Source organism: Trachurus japonicus, chromosome 2 (assembly GCF_045865225.1).
Source record: "Trachurus japonicus isolate A0001 chromosome 2, Traja_1.0".
Lineage (NCBI taxonomy): Eukaryota > Metazoa > Chordata > Actinopteri > Carangiformes > Carangidae > Trachurus > Trachurus japonicus.
The window spans coordinates 14773787-14796988 of NC_140908.1; the positions used below are offsets into that span (position 1 = coordinate 14773787).

At 39.2% G+C, this 23202-nt stretch overlaps 1 protein-coding gene across 1 annotated transcript; it reads left to right on the forward strand.

Annotated features, from left to right (window-relative positions):
• The first annotated feature begins 1403 nt into the window (after positions 1-1403).
• On the forward strand, positions 1404-16372 carry gucy1b2 (guanylate cyclase 1, soluble, beta 2). The gene is made up of 17 exons (XM_085793919.1): positions 1404-1409; positions 3338-3411; positions 3514-3608; positions 4964-5124; positions 6384-6483; positions 7970-8136; positions 8216-8312; positions 8444-8547; positions 8649-8750; positions 9067-9160; positions 9246-9442; positions 10344-10467; positions 11281-11429; positions 12100-12246; positions 13602-13756; positions 14905-15083; positions 16120-16372. Exons 1-17 carry the CDS (start codon positions 1404-1406, stop codon positions 16329-16331), a joined length of 2163 nt encoding a protein of 720 aa, XP_085650045.1. The 3' UTR covers positions 16332-16372.
• Positions 16373-23202: the final 6830 nt, after the last annotated feature.

Genomic DNA, 23202 nt, shown 5'->3' on the forward strand with positions numbered 1-23202 from the left:
TCTGAGTCACGCTCAATTAGAGATCCTCAGCTCACCTCTGAGATCTGGTCTCACACTCTTGTTCCCCATGGGTGGTTTTAGAGGAAGGGTGTCCCTCCACTCTGGGTTCACAATTATCCATGCTGCTGAGTTCACGTGCACATCAGCTTACCTTCACATGGAAGACAAATCATTAATCTACACATCACCTGAAATCATCATTTGTCCTGTAAATGTAGTCACAGTAGTTCTTTAGCAGTGGAAAAGAGGAAGCAGCCATCAGCTGCTGTAGTTCCACATGTAGGCCACAAGATGGCATCATGAAGCTTTGCTGAAGTGAAGAGGACAAACATTTATACCCACTGACCCAAAGGACTAAGATCGATGGAGTTTATCTGATCCCAAACCTCCCCCTAACCCTCATGTAGAAACTGACTTAAAGAAACAAGCTACAGTCGATTATTTCACACAACAAATGGAATTAAATTAATTTCACCTCAGTGCTCCAACTTCAGACTTCAGACTTCAGACTTTCTTTATTTGTCATTGCACATAAAAACACGAAAGTGATTTAGCGGCAACGAAATGTCGTTGCTACGGGCCTCCGGACAACACAGAAATTAAAATTAAAACACAGAATAATCATCATGTTGTTTATAATTGAACAAACTCAACTGAATATAAAATGAAATAAACTAAATCAAAACAAACAAATAAGATAAAATCATGTAGCTATATTATAGTTATACTCACCTTCAGCTTGAAATCACATGAGCACCCAAGTCGATGTCAGTCATATGACATGGTGAACCCACTCCTGATACTTACCGTTATCTGTATGACAAGAGACTTGTTACCTGCAAGTGGCAGATTTTCAAGCTGATTTTTTTTTGTTTCTAGTGAAAAAATCTGACTGCAGTTAGAGTTGACAACACAAAAAAGGTGTCGTTCAAGAAGAAAAGACTGATTAATGTTGCCCCCACTGCCTTAGAATAGAGGAATGAAGCTGTGCCACACAAGGACTATAGGAACTGAAACTGCATTTTAAGCAGGAATTTGGTTGGTATGAAAAAAAGTTTTTGTGTGTCTGTCTGTCTCCAAAGTCACATGGGAAAATCATTTGACTCAATGACGTACATTGACCAATGTCTGTGGAACAAGACTATATGTTTGTTTGCTTGCTTTACTGTATTTGTGGAATCTGAAAAGGACAAGTTCAGGTTCTGGATCAGGTTCTGGTTTTGGTTGAGGATCAACCAGAAATGGAGCTAATGGACTTTACAAATATATATTACAACTTTTATTTTCTCTATAACAGATTTTTATTTATTTATTTAGAATGTTTATTTTAAGTACAAGATTGCAACCAGTTCCTTCTGTATAAGGAAGATATTGAGTGCTGCAAGTGGTGGGGAGGTGCTATAATGGTGGTAAATGCACATTCATGTACCCATCACTTACAGTTTTTCTCGATTGCTAAGACACATTTCTCGAAAGCTTCTCTCATTTTCTCTAAACTGTGAACACAACCCCCAATTTTCAAGCTACATTCACAAAACCTCAGACTCTTCTTGCAAAACCAAACTTTCACCTCAAAACAGTTCAATCTGTGCCCAAAACTGAACTATGTTGTCAAATCGTGCCCCGAGTCAATCAAAATTAAAAACACTACTGAGCAGTCACTAAACACTACATAGAAAAATAGAAAACACAATGCTCAAGACATGAAGCTGTAGAAATTAGTAATGTTTATTGTTCACTGCAGGCTAAATGCATGTTGCAAAACAAAAAACCTGTGCATTTAGCACTTCTCTCCTTCCCTTTCTTTCACCCTCCTCCTTCCCTCCCCACGTCCATTTCATCGCATTTTCCTTCCTTCTTCCTTTTTCTTCTCAGTTCATCCCTCCCTCCCTCATCCTCTCTTCCTTCACCCCGTTGTTTCTCATCTTCTCCTCTTGCAAAACAAAAAACCTGTGCATTTAGCACTTGTACATAGTACAAAAAAAAAGCAGAAATCCTGTGCATTTTACACATAGCACTTGTACAGTACAAAAACAAATAGAAATCTTGTGCATTTAGCACTTGTATACAGTAAGCTTACGTAAAAATAAAGTACAAAAATATACAAATGAAAAGTGCATAACTTAGCCACATCATTTCTCTGTACTGGATCAGGCCACAGGACTTCATCCTGAACTGGCTTAGGCTATGTGTGCCCTCACATCATTAGCCACAAGTGTGATCAATTTTGAGTTGTTGTGTTCAACCGGTGAAACCTGTGCTTTAGTTGTGTTTGACTTTTGCCACCTGTGCTCAGCATTATGCAACACACGTGCGTCACAATGAAAATGTGTTGGTAAGTTGTGTCTAAACAGGTGAAAAGTGCTGATGGTTTTGCCAAAAGAGAGACTGATTCAATCAGTGGGTTCAGGCAACTGAGCATTTGGTTCAGACAACAGGGTTTAGTGTTTTAGCAATTGAGAAAAACTGTAATATGCCTTTGTGCAAACCTGATTAAACTTGATTCTGACTCTGTGCCAAGAACAGAAAAGGGTGACACAAGGGAAGCTATGAGAGGGGGTGGGAATCTGCCTTTGTGTATCTGTGAGCTGGGGAGAGAGGGAGAGAGAGAGAAAGGGAGGAAGAGAAAATAGAGGGTGGGAGCACAGTGTAAAATCTGTTTCACATGTGCAACATTGTGCTAAGTTAACATCCAATACAGTCATGGTGAGTATGTTTTCCTATTGAAGATAATATCATATAATATTAGCATTACTATATTCTTCCAGAATATATCTGTAGTTGTGCATTGTGTTGTCTGTCCAATGCTTTTTGATTGTAATGTTTTAGGTTTTGTTAAATAACTCATAAGTGTAACCAATTTTTTGTGTTCTTGCTGATTTATTTGAGTAGAGGTATGGGGTCCAAAAAAGTTGTGTATTTCCATGTGTATTTTTTTTCAATGTAAGTTATTGATATATCAGTGAAATCAAAGTCAAAACATAATGTGGCAGCAACACAAAAAGATGTGATGTTACAGAGTTTGCCTATATCTGACTGTTGGAATGGTAAACGTTCTGAACTATTAATTGTTTTTACACATTAGGCTACACAATGAGGTCTACATTTTGTGTTTTATTGCAATATTCTTTTTCTGTTACAGTTGTAGGTGCATATGTCTATTATATTCTTCAGTTTATTTTATAGGATTGGCATTTGGCCATTTCTATGGATGATTAATGAATTTGCTAATTTGCCAATTCTATTTATTTTGTGATTTGCAATGCTAGTTTTGAATTTTGAAATTGGGTTCAATTTTAACATTGGTGACCAGATCAAATGTTTCTGTTCTTCACAGTATGGCTTCATCAACAGCTGCCTTCAGTCTCTGGTGATGGAGAAATTTGGCCAAGAGGCCTGGGACAAACTAAGGTTTGTGCAAAGATGTACAAAGTTTACAAAAGTCTATTTGAATGAATAGAAATGTTTTCCAATCCTCCTGTTGAGAACTTTTTTTTTTTTTTTTTACCACAGCTCTTTACCAGGAGTCCAGGATACCTTCATGACATACACCGTTTATGACGATATCCTTACCATAAGACTGGTGCAGGAGGTCTGCTCAATGCTGGGTAAGATTTCAAACCTCTATGTTCTAGTTAATGGTGGAGAACCACTGATAGTGTTAGGGACAATCTGTTTTTGAGCCATTATACAATCCAATCAAGGTGTAGAAACATCTTGTAGATCTATGGAGATGGAGGCACTTGAGCCAAATGTATAAAGTCATTCAAGTGTCTTGCAATTTTTGTCTATTTGATATATCTGCAAAACTAAAATACGATTGATTAGAAAAAAATAATGAAAACAATATTCACATGAGGCTGGAACTTAACAAAATGTGAAAATAGTGAATGGGTCTGGATACTTCTTAATCGCTTTTTATTTTATATTTATAAACACTTTGGTCAAAATAAGATATAGTGACATAAATTGTTATAAATCGAGGGAAAACAAGTAGGCGGGACTAAAGTAGGGAATCTAATTGTTATGAAAGCATGTAGGTGTCTGAGGTGTGAGCCTGCATAACCCAGGTGTTAACAATGTCCCTAATGAAATCCACAGGTTACACCCAGTAAAGTCTTAGGCCTCCATCAGATGTGTTGTTTTATCAATGCTGTAATGACTATATATAATTATTTCTCTCTTAGTACAACCAGGAAAGACAAATTAATGAAATTGTTAACATCTGTAAACACCTTTATTTGTTTGTGCTACACATGCTTTAGTATTAAGTATTAGTACAATTTTGTTTAGAAAGTTTTATTGATGTAATGTTGCGTACAATTGTCTGAGAGACTGAAAAGTCAGCATGGATGGTCATTAAAAATATTACTAAAACGACAAAGATTCCATAATAACAGCTGCTTTCTACGCCAGTGGTTCTCAACGTGGGGTCCTTGAGAGATTTGAAAGGGTTTTTTTAACCACTTTTTCTAGATTTTTTTTTTTACGAGAAATTTTACCACTTTTTTTTGAGAAAATATTTACTGTATTTTTAATTTTTACTTTTTTTTGGACAATTTTTACCACTTCTTCCTAGAAATGTTTAAATGTTTTTTGAAAAATTGGACCACTAAATTTGGTCCAATTTGGTCTAATTTGTGTCAATTTAGGGGTCCTTGACGTACAAAAGGTTGAGAACCACTGTTCTACATCACAATTAAATTATTTATATATACATGACATTTTGTAGGCAACAGTGGAGCCCTGAGCACAACAAGAACTGTTTATTCCACACAAGTCAACAGGTTACTAATCTCTTCCTAAGGGTATGATTATTTACACAGGGCATGCTTTTGGGAATTGGCTGTAATTGAATGTCTGCTGTAATAACAACACATGCACTAGGAGATCAGGATAATAACTGGTATGGTGCAAGAATATCTATCATTTCAATGACTCTTTTCTTCTTTTTGCGTTGCAGATGTTTCCGCTGAGGTAGTTCTGAAGCTCTTTGGGGAACATTTCTTTATTTTCTGTAAGCAAGCGGGCTATGACACCATGCTGAGGACTCTGGGAGGAGATCTAATTGAATTTATTGGAAATCTGGATGCTCTCCATAGTTACTTGGCCCTGTCATATCAGGTATTTTATTATTATTACTTATTAAAGACAGAGTTGATATGGTTGACCTTTGCCTTTCATCCAACCTGCTGTCAATTACACACTAAAAACAGTTGGGTTAAAAAAAATAACCCAATTTTAACCCAACTGCTGGTTCAGATAAGGACAAACCCCTTTTTTGGGTTATTAATCAATCAATCAATCAATCAGACTTTATTTATAGAGCACTTTTCATACAAAAGATATGTAGCACAAAGTGCTTTACACGATAAAAGCAGACAAAACAAAGCAAAAATAAAAACCCAAAGTAACGCAGATACACGCGTGCGCACACACACACACCCACAACACACACACACACTTTATAAAGCTTTAAAAGAAGGCAACTGAAGCGCTATCTTACTCTACAATTTGCCGTGAGGAAACACTAGGGACTGGATAAAACAAAATAATTAAATGAAATTATAAAAAATAACTAAAATTATACCGTAAATATGCTAAGACTAAAAAGATTAAAAGTAAAAAATGAATACAGAACAAAATAAAATAAAATAAAATAAAATAATAATAAATAAATAAAAATTTAATAAACAGTAAAAATCGATAAATGCAATAAAATGATAGGAAAACTAATAAAATAGTAAAACCTATAATTAACAGGTTGGGTTATTAACAGGTTATTAACAGGTTGGGTTATTCTTTTTGATCCAACTTTTGGGTTGAATATTCAACTGTTTCACTGAAAAATAACCCAATTACTTGAACAACCCAGGAATTGGGTTAAATTAATAGCCTATAACCCTGAAAATGGGTTACACTCTGGAAAAATAACCCAAAAATTTAACTCAACACCAATAACTCAGAAATTGGGTTACAGAAATAACCCAACATTTTTTAGAGTGTACAAAGAGCCTACCAAGCTTGGACCAAGGGGGAAGGGGGAATGGTTGGAACATTACAATCAAGTTATTGGAGTAGTTTTCATATTGATACCTGACAATAAAACCTAAAGCAAAAGTATTAATATTCTTGTATTTTGTATATTTGTATATTGTATATTGTATATACTTGTATATTTGGGGGGTCAAAGGTCATGGTAACCTCACAGAATGCAGTTTTGGCCTTGTACTTCATAACACCTGAAGGGACTTCTTCAAATTTAGTACCAATATTCAGCGAAGATCATATCACAAAGCAAATTTTAGCCATTATTCTAACCTTAAAGAAATGAAGGGGTAATTCTGGTTTTTCATAATGAGATTCACCTATTTTTTCCCCAGGAAATGAATGCACCATCTTTCCGAGTGGAGATGACAGATGATGGGAGGATGCTGCTTCACTACTACTCCGACAGGAAGGGCCTGCACCATATTGTACCTGGTATAACTCCATGCTCTTGATACCAACAAATCCGTTTGAACTATATTGTGTATTGACAAAGTATTGAAAAGGCCAATTGTAAAAGTTAGACGTTGCTCAGTGATCTTTGATTTCCACCAGCTGTCCTGTCCCAATCGTTGGTGACAGTCCAAGCATCAAAACAGAACCTGGAACTCTCCGGTTCATCGGCACTTGACAGATTAGGAAACGCTCATCCACACAAAGAACAGCTGGTTGCTCTGTCAAGCCTGATGAGCATCAGTGGAAAAACAAAGTCATTTATGGATAAGATTTATTTCCACTCATTACAGAAAGAAACCCCAACACATGGGCCTGCTGTAAGAATTGCTTAATCACACACTTAACGCAATTCAGCAACACCCAAAATACAAAAATACATAAACTCAAACACACAAAATCGAATTTGACAAACTTTAAAGGGATATGCCAACATTTTTTTTTTCGTGTCTTGCCTCACTCCCCAGTCCATGTCAAGCAGATAAACACCATCCTTTCAACTGTGCGTGCAGTAACAAGGGAGATAGAGCCTGTATCGCCAGTAATTAGCTGGAAATGTATAGGTAGTGTTAGCCAGCCTCCACCTAAAGTCATCAGAGAAACTCTTCAGCAACTCTAAACGGGCCGATCTTCGTCTCAGAGCTGACAAAACTCTCCGGTAAGGCATCTTGAGCGGTCAAATGCCGGTAACGGGACGAGATCGGTCAAAACGGGGAGTTCAAGCAAAGACGGTTTATTTTGGTTCAAGCTAGCTACATCGAGGGTAGGTTAGCTTCCTATTTCAAAGTAAAAGCACAAATTCTATCGTCATGGTTTTCTGTATGTAAAGGGCAACGGGTGTTTTATTTTGTGAAAGTAACCAGAAGTGCGTTGGTCACAACGGCTAGCTTGAGTAGCGCCGAATTCATCCGAAAATTGTAAACAGCTGGTATTTAGACAAATTAATGACACACTGCTGATCTAAACGGCTACTTTCTCACCTTAAAATGTTTGAAATGTTGATACAGTGATATATCTACAGAGTTTAGAGCTCTGACTGCTGATTTCGGCTCAGGTAGCAGGCAGGCTAACACTACCCATACACTTCCAGTGTTTGAGCTAAGCTAATTACAGGCGATACGGCTCTATCTCCCTTGTTACTGCACGCACGGTCGAAAGGATGGTGTCTATCTGCTTGTCATGGACTCAGGAGTGAGGCAAGACATGGAAAAAAAATGTTTGCGTATCACTTTAAATGACAAATACCACATTTTTGTTCACCCTGTTGTGCTTCATCTTTGGTCTTGCCAATGAAGAGGATTCTGCTGAAGGAAATTGCTCAAATGTAGAGAAAAATGTGCAGAACCACAAACATTGTTGAAATAAACGTTGATTTTTCTCCATGACCAATCATCCAACTCTTCCGTTGCCCTTGAGTTCTCAATGCCTCCTAAATCAATTATAGGCCCTTAACCTCTTTCCCTTGCAGGTATCATGGAGGCGGTCGCCAGAGAGTTCTTTGACAGCGAAGTAACCATGGAGGTTCTCAACCAATCAGAGGAAGATGAGCGGACAGGAAAGAAGGAGCATGTCGTGTTTCTGGTCAAACAGTTCAACCAAGTCCACAAAACTGTAGACCTCTTCAATCCTAGAGAGGTGGGCGTCTGTCCGTGATTGTATTTGTACTGTATATGTTGGACTGTGTATGACATGTGTGTGTTTGTTTGCTCCCCAGAAGGTATTTTGGAAAAGAATGAAGGATAGAAGTTTGTCACTGGCTGGACAGAAGAGTGGCTGGGACCTGATGAGAGCTGTGGTCCTTTCAGAGAAAGGTTCGGCAAGTTTGTTGGATTCCCAACCAGGGGGACTACTTATCTTCTACTATACCTCTGTATAAAATGAGATTATATAACAATAGCTTATCCAACGGTGATTGGATGTGTGTCTTTTGTTTACTTCCCAGGCACCAATCAGTGCACATTCAGACCATGTTACCCAGACAAGCTGTGGATGGAAGAGAAGGTTTTCTGCAACGCCTTTCCCTTCCATATTGTCTTTGATGAAGATGTAAGGCTCAGAGTGTCTCCAAGTCTAGGAATATGTTTTATTAAATTCACTGGCACACTTTTGGATGAACTACCAACTTTTCTCTGTTTCTGATCTCACAGCTGAAGATACGGCAAACGGGGGTGAATGTACAGAAGTTTGTCCCTGGTCTTCAGGACAAAGATACTACACTGGACCAGTTCTTCACTATTGTGCACCCACAGGTAAAAACATACTAACAAGCTTAATGTGAGTTTGTGTAGATTAAAATTCACTAACAAGACTGAACTGAGCAGGTTTTGGTGGTCTAAGGTCAAGGCTACGTTGACATTTTGACTTTTTGAATGCAAAATCTCCGTATCACCTTGATGGAGGTATTTTGAGATTTGTTAAAAATGTCCGCTTTGGGCAAACCTATTCAGTTTTGGTGGCTAAAGGTCAAAGGTCAGGGTCATGGTGACCTATATTTCAAGAACTTTTCAAGGGAATCGCTGAGACGAACTGACCTTTTGACTTTAAAGCCTTTCTCGCTCTCCTCAGGTGACTTTCACCATTGAAAGCATCCAGAAATTCATCAATAGTCAATTTGTCTTGAAGAGCTACAAAGACCAACATTCCACACTCAAACTAAGAGGTAGAACAGCACTACATACCCACAAGCACCAGAAATAACTGTCATATGTTCATCTGCCACATGTTAATCGGGGTTTTATCTGCAGGTCAGATGTTGTGGATGGACTCTCTTGGCTGTATGTTGTACCTCTGTTCTCCAAAGCTCCGAAGCCTCCAGGAGCTTCAGGACGTCGGCCTTCACCTGGCCGACCTCGCCCAGCATGACGTCACCCGGGACCTGGTGCTCCTCAACCAGCAGCGTCTAGCGGAGATGGAGCTGACCAATCAGCTGGAGAGAAAAAAAGTAAAGCAGCCTTTAGTTTGTGCTCGGCATTTCAATTGGTTCACTCCCAAAATACACCCAAATATAATAGTTATTCGTATTTTTACACCATAGTTTAAATGTAAAGCCTTTTTATCTTTTATATCTGAATGAATGCTTTAATATTAGTTGATTCTCAATATCACATCAAATTATAACCACAACACTGAAAACCAATTGTGCAGATTCTCAGTGGCATCCAGAAGAGGGCAGCAAACACCTACCTAATCTAAATACACTGTTAGACTTGTTTCCATAAGGACATGCAATAAACTGTCCAGTCATTGGTTTACATTTAGTTGTATGTAATGGACTTACTGGTCACTGGCTTGTTTAGGGAGAAGGATGAGCTAATGCTAACAGGTTTCTGCAAGGTATAGCTAGAATTGCTTATAAGTGTCCATATAACCGTATGGAAGCAAATTGTGTGTTCAGTGATAAGAGTACACACTCTCTGAAATAGACTTCAACTATTCTACCTCTTTGACTCAACTAAGTGCTTCCATATCTTTCATCTCTCTTTATTTCTTTGCAAGTGCTCACTTCACTAAGACGCAGGGACTCTGTAAACAACTTTTTAAAAAATATGGCTCTTTCTAGTTTCATGTGATGTGATGTTTTTCTGAATGACATGAAACAGGGGACAAGTTGTTTGGTAGAAACTAGTTCACTGTGAAGTCTGATGAGTAACAGGTCAGTCCTTTTGAAAGGCTTTGAAGTCGCTCTCTATGGCCCAGTTTGGAAAGCTTTCTTTTCCCCCTACTTCACTTGATGTTTGAATCTCGATAGTATGTGCAAGGTGTTTTAACGGTGAGACAGCAGTTATTTCTATGGTGTGTGTGTGTGTGTTTGTGTGTGTGTGTGTGTGTGTTCACGCACACAGGAGGAACTTAGAATCCTGTCAAGGCACCTGGAGGCTGAAAAACAGAAGACAGAAACTCTGCTGTACGCCATGCTTCCACGCCACATCGCTAATCAGCTTAAAGATGGAAAGAGTGTAGATGCAGGTCAGTCAGTCAGTCAGTGTCTTTATTATATTTACTGTATATTTATTAGGTTTCTTATCTTGATCATTTATTTTTTTCTTTCCTTCCTATGAATATAGGCTGAATTGATATATATTTGAATGTCTATGTCAATGTCATTGAATCAGGTAAGCCACACATACAGTGTTCAAGTGTCTGTTTTTGTTTAATTTCAATTTTAAGTCAATAATCCCTATTTCTAAGTACGACGGAGTATTAGGACCACATTGAGAAAAAAAACACAAACTTCGAGAATAAAGTCATAAATTTACGAGGATAAATTCATAAATTTACGAGAATAATGTCGTACATTTACGAGAATAAAGTCATACATTTCCTAGGAGAAAAAAAGGCATAACATTACGAGAATAAAGTCGTACATTTCCTATGTGAAAAAAAGTCATAACATTACGAGAATAAAGTTGTACATTTACGAGAATAAAGTCGTACATTTCCTACAAGAAAAAAAGTCATAACATTACGAGAATAAAGTCGTATATTTACGAGAATAAAGTTGTACATTTCCTATGAGAAAAAAAGCCAATAAACACAAGTTTGTGATTTTTTTATTTGTCAATGGGGCCCTAATACTCATCATATCTAAGACTGTTATATATTGTGTTTGTTCTCAATTTAAAACACCAATAAACTGGGCATTGAATAAAAAGCTGAAATCACAATTCAATCCAATATATTAATGAATATTTCCTGTTTCTATTTCCCATGGTCAGAAAAAAACATATATAAAAACATATTGTATTGTAACCGTATCTATTTGTTATCTGTCTCCTTCAGGGGAGTTTGAGGTGTGCACCATTTTGTTCAGCGATGTTGTCACCTTCACTAACATCTGCGCCGCCTGCGAGCCCATCCACATCGTCCACATGCTCAACTCCATGTACTCCAAGTTCGACAGACTCACCAACATACATGACATCTACAAGGTACTATCTCTGCCTGCTGTCAGTTCCACAGGAGGGTTAGAGTACGTTGGTGTTGGAGATGAATATTTATAGACGCACTTGCTAAAGGTCAGTCATGTTGAAACAAGGAAGATATTGTGTACTGTGTGAGGATAAAATGCATTATTGTACTGGATGAGACTATAAAAGAAGCTGTGGTTTAACTCAAAGTAACTTCCTGAACGTGACATTCATTTAATTGCATATAAACGCGTGAGGAGATAAAATGTCTCTTCATTATTTATCAGTCTGTTCAAGGATGGAGCCCTAACTTCAACAAGTTGGTGTTTGTTTACCTACTTAGTACGGCGGCCCTTAGAGCTAAACGCACTACAACTTCAGAAAACATCATCAATTCAACAACACATACGCTGGGAAATCAAACAACACAATAGAAGTGTTTCCAGGGGACACTAAAAAGTGATGAACCTGGCTGGGACTTGTTGTTCAGCGCCCGGCTGCGACTTTTGAAGTTGAAAGCATCGAACATCAAGCGTATCCCAACAGGTTCATCACTTTGTTCTTTTAAAGTTATTTTTTAACCTTGATTTGTCTGTGTTTTGAGCCTTCAGGGTTGCCATCCGTAGATTATAAGATGTGTGCAGAAAAATATTCCTACATAATCAACTATTTTTCCATTGGTTACATAAAGGTGGAGACAATTGGAGATGCTTACATGGTGGTGGGTGGAGTCCCAGTCCCGACAGAAACTCACGCTCACAGAGTTGCGAATTTCGCTCTTGGTATGAGGATAGCTGCCAAAGAGGTGACTAACCCTGTAACAGGAAAACCCATACAGGTGAGGACTTTTAGTTTCTCATCTGACCAAAATGGGCCTTAAAAGAGAACTCCGGTCATTTTTGGCCCCTAAATCGTTGTCCTGATGGTCACCCAACTCCGGTTTGCCTGCATCAATTTTAATCACGTTTTTTGCTCCCTCCCAACACTGGGTGACCATCAGGACAACAATTTAGGGGTCAAAAATGACCGGAATTCTCCTTTAATGGTTGTGTTCTAAGGACTTATTGTCATCCATCCATTGTCTATTTCACTTATCATGGTTGTAGGAAAGTCTAGAACCAATCCCAGGTGACGAGGCAATAGCACACCTATGGGCACTTTGGAATCCCCAATCAATCGTGGGATAAAGTTGTTCCCTGTACCATGGCTGGTCCAAAAAGTTTGCTCTGCAGATATTCTGACTTTGGAATTTGGAAGTCAATTTATGGAAGGAAAGGAACAGTTGGTGCCTAACAGGCCAGAAAAAAAACTGACGCATACCCTCCTCCTACCACAGCAGTGATTACCTCCTATTTAGAATGGTAGTTCCAGTACCACCAACCCTAATGACCCTTTAAGCCCCTAAACAAGAAGCAAAGGCCTCGGGGGACATCATTTAGGACTTGGGTTTATGTCGCACTGCTGTCGTCTTGTATTCTTGCTTACATGCTTACATGGTGGTGGGTAGAGTCCCAGTCCCGACAGATACTCACGTTCACAGAGCTGCGAATTTCGCTCTTGGTATGAGGATAGCAGCCAAAAAGGTGACCAACCCTGTAACAGGAAAACCCGTACAGGTGAGGACTTTTAGTTTCTCATCTGACCAAAATGGGCCTTAATGGTTGTGTTCTAAGGACCCATTGTCATCCATCAATTGTCTTTTTCACTTATCATGATTGTAGGAAAGGCTAGAACCAATCCCAGTTGACTTAGGGCAAAGGCGGGAACACCCTGGACAGGTCGCCATATATCATGAGACAATAGCACACCCATGGGCACTTTGGAATCCCCAATCAATCGTGGGATAAAGTTGTTCCCTGTACCATGGCTGGCCCAAAAAGTTTGCTCTGCAGATATTCTGAATTCTGAATTTGGAAGTCAATTTTTGGAAGGAAAAGAACAGTTGGTGCCTAACAGGCCAGAAAAAAACCTGACTCATACCCTCCTCCTACCACAGCAGTGATTACCTCCTATTTAGAATGGTAGTTCCTGTACCACCAACCCTAATGAGCCTCTGCACCCCTTAAGCCCCTAAACAAGAAGCAAAGGCCTCAGGGGACATCATTTAGGACTCGGGTTTATGTCGCACTGCTGTCGTCTTGTATTCCAGTAAGTATATATATGCCAACATTGCGTTATGTGTGTGTATTTCAGATCCGTGTGGGTCTCCATACAGGCCCAGTGTTAGCTGGGGTGGTCGGGGAGAAGATGCCTCGATACTGTCTGTTTGGAGACACGGTAAACACCGCCTCCAGGATGGAGAGCCACGGACTACCCAATCACATTCACCTCAGCACCTCCACATACAGGTGTGTGTGTTACCAAACTTTTGAGACCTTTAGCAGTTAATTATTCAGGACTAATGATGCACTGATGCAAACTGAAATTGCCTTAACTAACAACCACTACTGTCATGCCATAATTCGGGGAGGGTTTCAAACCTCGAGCTGTTGGTTCTTCAGCAGGCTTTGTGTTAATTGTGGTTGGAAATGTCACTTTGTTGACAAAACCACACTGGCATCTGTTCCCCTGTGGTTTTAGAAACTCTTCCTGGTCTAATTTGTGCTGTAAACCCCAAACTTTCTTACTTTATTTTGTTGACAGAGAGTCTCTGAGTTCTCTTGGAACTAGAAAACTACAACCTGTATCACTTTTCACCAGCACTGAGACAGTTCTGCTGCTTTTGATTCAGAGGACAGACGGGAGTAATTTCCTCAATCTGAACCATGATGCATAATTAATAACATGTTGAATAAAACACCACACTGTACCAGGAAATTATCGTAAAAGTTTAAAGCCTCATTGTTGATGGTTTCATGCTTTTACATCCATGATGGAGGCCTCGAGAGCAGGGGTTTAAATATCCCCCATCAGTTGTTTATGGTGTTTTAATTATTTAGACACAAACTCCAGATTTAACTAAGGGCAATATTTTTATTGGAAAATATAAATCATACATATGTATCCACAGCAGCTGCCCTACTGACAATAGAGTCCACACACTAAAAACAGTTGGATTAAAAAATAACCCAATTTTAACCCAACTGCTGGTTCAAATAAGGACGAACCCCTTTTTGAGTTAAATTTTAACCCAACAGGTTGGGTTATTCTTTTTGACCCAACTTTTGGGTTGAATATTCAACCCAAGAGTTGGGTTATGCTAACTACAACATTGGGTTATTTTTTTAACCCAACAAATGGGTTACTCACTGAAAAATAACCCAATTACTTGAACAACCCAGGAATTGGGTTAAATGAATAGCCCTATAACCCTGAAAATGGGTTACACTCAACACAAAATTTACGTCAACACCAATAACTCAGAAATTGGGATACAGAGATAACCCAACATTTTTTAGTGTGCACATGGCTACAAGAAGCTCTACTTTATTTATTCTTCTTCTATCTCCCGGTGTACCCTGCCCCCCACTTCCCCACTCCCACCTCCTGTCCTTAGTGAGCTAAAGGATTCAGGGTTCAACATCCAACCGCGTGGGCAGATTGAGGTGAAGGGTAAAGGCCAGATGACCACTTACTTCCTGCTGGGGAACCCGGTGGCATCAGAAGACAGCATCATGGGGCGAGAGGGAGGACAGAGTCTTTACAGGGACGACTTTGATCACCCAGAAAAAACAGGTAAAGAAGAAACGGTAGAAAATAGAAATTGTTTTAAACACATGTGATGGCTGATATAATATGTAAACATGAATATTTAAGCCTGACCTTTGAAACAAGGAGTTAAAACATGCTCACCAAACCTACAGAGGCTGTAGCCTTCCTACTTACCCTTTCTGTAGGGCAGGAAAACAGTAGGGTAGTTATATATATATGTGATATGATGTATCAAGGAATAAGTAAACAGCTGTGTACAGTATTGTTCTACTTTAATATTCTCTTTGAAAACCCTGGTGAATTGGTGAGAACTATGACCACCAACGTTTAAACTCTAGAAACCCTAACCTGGACAGACTCTAAAACTGGACTAAACCTAAACTCTAATAACTCCAACCTGGACGGACTCTAACCTGGACTACCCGTAACTCTAGAAACCCTTACCTGGACAGACTCTAAAACTGGACTAACCCTAAACTCTAATAACTCCAACCTGGACGGACTCTAACCTGGACTACCCGTAACTCTAGAAACCCTTACCTGGACAGACTCTAAAACTGGGCTAACCCTAAACTCTGAAGACCTTAACCCTCATGTTGTCCTGGTTAAAAATGACCGCTCTATTAAGACTCATCATAAAATTGTATTATCATAATTTCTTTCATTAGTTTTATTAATCAACTTAAGTTCTTGTGAACATTACAGGTTTTTTATTTCTATCTGTTATTTATGGCCTGTAAGCCTCATTCATCTGAGCTAATGGCATCTGACAAATGAGGATGTACTGTACTTGAGCTTAGTTTTTTACACTAATTGTAGTTCCCCCATTCATTCTAATGGCTTTTTTTTCTTCTTTTGACTGGCACAACAAGAGTGTGCAAAAGTTGAATAAAAAGCACAAAGTTGTAGCCTATGCAAATAATTATAATTCATTTTGTCTGTTGAAATCCTCTTTGTAGACAAAGTCATGGAATCTTAGGTTTTTTCAGAGGTAAAAATCCTAACCTGGTCAAACCCCTCACCAGCCATTACACTAACCTGGGCTAAATCTTTCATTTAGAGTCGGACAGAGAGCCTGATGTGAAAACTGAACCTGATGTGAGACTGGACCCTGAACACAGAGACACATCCTCAGACGGAGTTCCCGCCCCGGATCCTTCCCGTTTTCACTCCCTCACCCCTTTTGCCTGGGACATCACCCCCCCACATGAGACCCAGAACCACAACACACCTTTAAACAATGACAACAGCAAACTGTGTGTGTTACTGTGACTGAGGAACCCTTCAGCCTCCCACAACTCACTGTGGTTTAACCAGGTGAGAGACTTCAATACAGCTAAACAAAGAGTGAGGAGATAATATAATATGATTATTGAGCCTAAATATACGTGCAAGAGGATAAACATACATTTGAGTACATAGCCTATATTTTAGTTTCAGCATTGGTTATTGAGAAATAATAGTGTGTGGTTTGTTCTGTCTCAATAAAGTGTATCACCAGTTTGCTTGCTAATTAGTGTGAATGTAACAGCTAATTGAAAAATTAGACAAAAACATAGTACAGGGTCACAGCTGAAAGCTCTGCCCAATAGACCAAATCTTCTTGTTGTTTACAACTACTTCTGAGTAGAAAACCAGCACATAATTTGAATTAGAACAATAGTAACGAACGAGAGTTTAGACGTTTTTCACGCCATATCACCGTTTAGACAAAGCTGAAATGATTGAAGAAACATTACTATTTCTGTGTGTTGTGTTGGTATGTGTTGTATTTATTCAGTTTAGGGGGAATCACAGTGTCTAGAAAGCATCAGTGGCTCAGCTAACAGGGACAGCTAATGGCGGTAGCTAAGCTAACACCAGGACGTGAGCTGTTAAAACCCTCCCATTGTGGGACACGACATGAAACTACTCCAGTTAGCTCAGTCATGTTGTAACTAAGATATCTGCTGGAAAAAAAAATTTTTTTTCATGGAGCGTTTATTGAGTCACTGAGTTATTAAAGTTTAACAGGTAGCTAACCGTTAGCCCGGCTAATCTATGGTAACCAATTACAAAAACGTGCACACAGAAATAGTAATGTTTGTCCAATCATTGGTTGTATAGACTTTACAAACATCAGATTAGTCTAAACTGTGATATAGTGACATGAAAAATGACATTTATATAGCGAAACTCTCATCTGTCACTATTGTTCTCATGCTGGTCAAGTAGTTGTAAACAACAAGGCGATTCGTTCTATAATTTATCATTTCAAATGTTCAGATAAAATCCAGTTGTGATGTCTCTTTCTGTTTGATTTATATCACAAATCTGATCTGTGTTGTTGTTCAGTAACTTTAACCTAAACCCTCGTTAAGCGATAGTAGCATCATCCGTTGTGTGTCAGACTCACACCTCATGAGCTCGGCAGCCCCGCTGACAACGAGGGCCAGAGGCTGATAGACACAGTGCTGCTTTATTAGCGTGCAATTTTAGAAATGACTTAAAATGGCCCATAAGCACATGACTAATGCGAGTGTGCGCACACACATGCGCGCGCGAAAAAGCACATGCTCTTCACTCTAGTGGGTTGTGTAAGAAGATAATGGCTGAGCCAAAACCAGCCCACTTCAGCCCGTAATGACACACGGTGTGTGTTTGTGTGGCAGAGGTGAGGTGAGATTCCTTATGTAAGCTTGTCGGCTCCAACACAAACACACCGCTCTATTCTGCAGGTAAACACTGCAATCTGTGTGTGTATGTCATATTATAAATATATATACATAAACGGGTCAGATAGCATGTCTCTATGTCTTTTTTGTCTTTTGAACAGTGGAAAAAAACTGCCCGAGATAGGTGTATGATTCAAAGACTTATTTAATCTCTCAATTACTCATTGGTGTATTGCTAAACACAATGGCACAGAGGTTCATGTATTTATTCTATTAATCTATAGATCTATAGTGAATTAAGGGGAGACACTACAGGTGAATAGGGTAAAAAATTTAACTAACAGATATCACCATGAAACTTCCCAAGTTTATCACTGACATTAAGACAAATATTTTTTGTATTACAAGTTTTGTCCAATTTCATGTTTAAATATGTAAATGAGGCAATATCTAATGAAATATGCGCTATTTTGCATACATTTCCAGAACTGAAATCTGAACAATGGGTAAAGCTACTTTCAAAATTCTTGTTTTATTTGGTTGACATATTAGAGTCAGAAGTTTTTACAGAGGGGATTTTGGATATCTCTTTTTATCACTCTGTAAATGAGAAAATACTGTCACCAGCCCTAAAAAAAATCAAATTTCGCCCTGTTTTTAGGAATAAAATGTTGTATGAATCAGGCTTTGAATAATATATCAACAATCCCCTCTGTAAAAACCTTCAGAATATAGACAGGAATAAAAATGGAAGGTTTGGTGTCTGTAAGTGCTGCTGAAGTATGTAGAAATTTACAGACAAAAGAGACAGAATGAAGTAAAATAACCACCTTAATGTGGTTTTTATACCTTTTTTTCCGACTTTTCTGAAAGAATACATGTTAAGGAAGAAAAATAGCCCAACATCTCAAAATTGATCAGTGCATGAAAAAACAGTGTTTTTGCCTGTAGTGTGTGTGTCGCCTGCACAAATCAAAATATTAGAAATATCTGGTGTTATAGGATGAGGGGTGTGAATAAATTATGATAATGAGCTCCATAATTGTGACATTGTAATTGCTTCTAATTTATGCTGGGCCCGTCGGTTCCTAGACAGGCCAGTGGGTGTTAAATGTGTAAAACAAAAAGAATGCTTAATTTCTTAAACTTAAAGATGACTCAAGTGAAGAATCTTCAGCTTCAAAGTTTGAGTTCCTCATAGAAATTCAGTGGAATCAGAGTCAAATATTTGCCTTTGAAGTGTAGAGAGGTAAAAGAAAAACGAAGGAAAGTCCAGATATTTGTGCGATCCTGCCCAGCTCAGACCTCCACCTCTCCAGACTCCCTTCAGCACCTCGCTGCAGATCACCGTGTCACGTACAAACATCATCGTCCACGGAGGCTCCTGTCTGACCTCGTCTGTCAACCTGTCCATCACCACTGTAAACAATCCTCCATGTAACACCACCTCCACCTCCAACCCATCTGTCATTCCTGCACCAGTCTCGCACTTCCACTCTAGTGATGTCAGGATAACAGAGTTCTGGTGCCAACGCCAATGACATTTGAAGAAATTCCTTCAAGCCTTCACCAAACGGCGGAAATTCGGTTCTGTGTTAACACTTGTGCCAAATTTGAATAAGCTCCTTTAAAGTGATACGGCAACATTTTTTTTCCCGTGTCTTGCCTCACTCCCGAGTCCATGACCAGCAGAAAGACACCATCCTTTTGACTGTGCGTCTAGAGCCGTATCGCCCGTAATTAGCTTAGCTCAAACACTGGAAGTGTATAGGTAGTGTTAGCCTGCCTCCTACCCGAGCCGAAATCAGCAGTCAGAAGCTGATTTCATTTTAGCTCTAAACTCTGTAAATATATCACTTTATCAACATTTCAAACATTTTTAGGTGAGAAAGTAGGCGTTTAGATCAGCAGTGTGTCGTTAATTTCTCTAAATACCAGCTGTTTACTATTTTGTTGGGACGAATTCGGCGCTACTCAAGCTAGCCGTTGTGACCAACGCACTTCCGGTTACTTTCACAAAATAAAACACCTGTTTCCCTTTACATACAGAAGTGCTTTTACTTTGAAATAGGAAGCTAACCTACCCTCGATGTAGCTAGCTTGAACCAAAATAAAGCGTCTTTGCTTGAACCCTCCGTTTTGACCGATCTCGTCCCGTTAGCGGCATTTGACCGCTCAAGATGCCTTACCGGAGAGTTTTGTCAGCTCTTAGACGAAGATCGGCCCGTTTAGAGTTGCTGAAGAGTTTCTCTGATGACTTTAGGTGGAGGCAGGCTAACACTACCCATACACTTCCAGCGTTTGAGCTAAGCTAATTACGGGCGATACGGCTCTATCTCCCTTGTTACTGCACGCACAGTCGAAAGGATGGTGTCTATCTGCTGGTCATGGACTCGGGAGTGAGGCAAGACACGAAAAAAAAAATGTTGGTGTATCCCTTTAACGTTTTCCTGAGAAATTATCTTCAAGGATCAAAAACCTATAGGTCTAACAAAAGCGGACCGCACATAAAGAGACATTCATCAACCTGGACGTCACTGAGTCCGGCGAATATCCCGAGCGCTTTAACACTCCACTACTCAGCTGAAGAGTGTGACTAGTTTGTGCGGAGATGGTATAAATAGCATTTTTGTGTATTTGTGAACATGAACTGATGTGAAAGCCTCTCCTCCCACCTCACTCTCTTCTCTGCTGCTCTTCTACTCCTTCTTTCCTAACAGGATTAATTGACACTTTAGTGGAGTGACAGTGACAGGAAGCTAAAGTGTAAATATCAGTATCAGAAAAGAGACAGAATAGATAGAGACCGTAATAATTGTTGTAATTATGAGTTGTGTCTTACTTCTGATTTGTGCTGAAGTTGTCAAGTGATTTTCAACAAATTGATGGTTGAAGAGCCAGAGAAGAGCCCATTAAGTGCTTCTAATCTAGTTAAAGGAGTAGGTGCATGGATATTTCATCATTTCATTGGCGTTCATTGGTGAGACAGGGCATTTTTTCAACATTTTGGTGCCACAAGTGCCAAACTGGTAATCCAGTTTTGGACCAAACAGCCGATAACGCCATAGAGTCCTTAAAGGGATAGTTCAACATTTTTCGCAAATTGGTCCATTGCCATAATCTCTACCTTTATTTGTCGGTGCAAGCTATTTTTAGAATGGCTGAGCCGAGTTGTGAGCTGCTCAGAGCTACGCTACGGAGGCTAATGGAATTTCTTCTTTCAAACTCATCAAATACACAATCCAACAACTCCACAACGCTCTGGTGGACAAGTTGTGAGCTGCACATTCACCACGCTATGAGATAATAACACAACGTTACCAGACAGCGTTGTTTTAGAGGGAAATACAGAGACTGTTGATGAAAAACTGTCCCTGAAGGCAACGTGCATCAGCGGTTTTGCATGTATTTCCCTCTAAAACAACTCTGTGTGGTAACGTTGTGTTATTATCTCATAGCGTGGTGAATGTGCAGCTCACAACTTGTCCACCAGAGCGTTGTGGAGTTGTTGGATTGTGTATTTGATGAGTTTGATGAGGGAAACCAAGAAATCCCATAATGAGCCTCTGCAGCGTAGCTCTGAGCAGCTCACGGCTCTGCTCGACCGTTCTAAAAACAGCTTGCACCGACAATTAAAGGTAACAAACCTACTGCTATGACTATAGGGATTATGGCAATGGGCCAATTTGAAAAAGGTTGAACTACAGTATCCCTTTAAGTAGTTTCCAAGAGCCCTGATGTTCATACAGTAGAAGGAACCCCACAGAGATGGTGATGGTGGAGATGATGGTCAGGCGAGGAGGTCTGACCTGGATGGTCCTGGTCCTGGTCCTGGTGGGACTTCCAGATGGTTTCAGATGTAGGCTCAGATCTCGTGGACCTTGAACAACCCCCCAAGGCCGCGAAGCGAAGGAACAGCCACCACAGAGCGGGAGCTGAGGCCACAATGAGCTCAGAGGGTGAGTTACAGTTGAGTTGCTAGGCAACAGGAGCGCATGGAGGAGTCGGCCTGCAGTTGCGGCGGAGGAGAGAGGTTTGAGGTCGTGAACAGACGAGTCCAGAGGCGTTTGTTGAAGTCCAGAAGTTTTGGAGGGGTCAAGAAGGGTCTGAAGGACTTTAGTAGGAGTTCAGTTGAGTCCAGATCAGTCCGGAGCGTCCATCTTGACTTGGTGTGGGTTCTTCCAGACTGTTGAACAGTTATCTCACCAACAAACTGATGAACTAATAATATTATTGGCTACACTGTAAAAACTCAAAATCTTACCAAGAATATGTGTTTTAGTTTTAGTCAAAACAAATCTCATTCTACTTAAAATAAGACTCATCACATAAAAAGTACCTAGTTTTTAGACACTTTTTACTTCTTTCAAGCAGATTTTCACTTGAAATAGGCCTAATCTAATGGTGGAGCAAGTTTTTCTTTCTTATTACAAGCACAAAAAACTTGCTTTCACTGGCAGATTTCTCTACTTATTTTAAGTGAAAATTAGTTTGAAACAAGTGAAAATGATCTAAAAACAAGTTGATTTTTAAGTTATGAGTCTTATTTTAAGTGGAAAGAGACGAGTTTTGACCACAAATGAGACATTTTGACAAGAAATAAGACAAATATACTTGGAAAGATTTTGAGTTTTTGCAGTGTAGAAGGGGTGTCACTTTTTGGAGCATGATGTGTGATTCTCTTTTTATCTCATTGCTTTTATTAATTTACTTTTATTATTTATTTTTAACCTATATCTGTAAGGAATTTGCTCTTGGCGTTTTTTAATCTTTTTTTAAATTATTTTAAATTATTTGTTTTTAGTTTCATGCTCTTAATTTCTATATTTATTTCATGAATCGCAGCACTTTCTGTCGAGTATAATTTGTTCCTTGTTTTATGTGTATGTGCTCTTTTCAATGTCCTGTTTCTGATTCTGATTGTCTGACTCTCGACTGTAAAACTAGTTATATACAATAAAGTAACCTGAACCTGAACCTGATCTACAGACAGTTTCAGAGCCCTTATGTTCAAAGGTGGTTGGTTCTAAAGCATTAATTGTGTACAAACTTTATTTATTTGATGTTAACTGATGGAATGAACAGAGATACACAGATTTCTCATAGCAGCCATTAAACAATATGAATATGGACGTATGAGCACATACAGTTATTAACTTCATACCACAAAGAGGTCTTCTGAGAAAATGTACAGATGTTGGTCTAAATTAATGCATCTTCGAGGGCTTAGTAATAATAACGCACAGTTTGATACATCCCATATAACCTATGGTGATCCACCGGCCCAAAGCTCCTTTAATGTGAATGTTTCCATCTCTTGTTCTAGAATCTGACAAGATCATTGTGATTGGTGGTTTTAATTTTGACCCTCTCCAGATCATTAGCTGTCTTCATTCATCCAATATCACAGAAGACAATTTGTATAGTGTTAGATATGCAGGGCCGTTGCTAGGAATTCTGGGGCCCCTTAAAGAATACTAAAGTGGGCC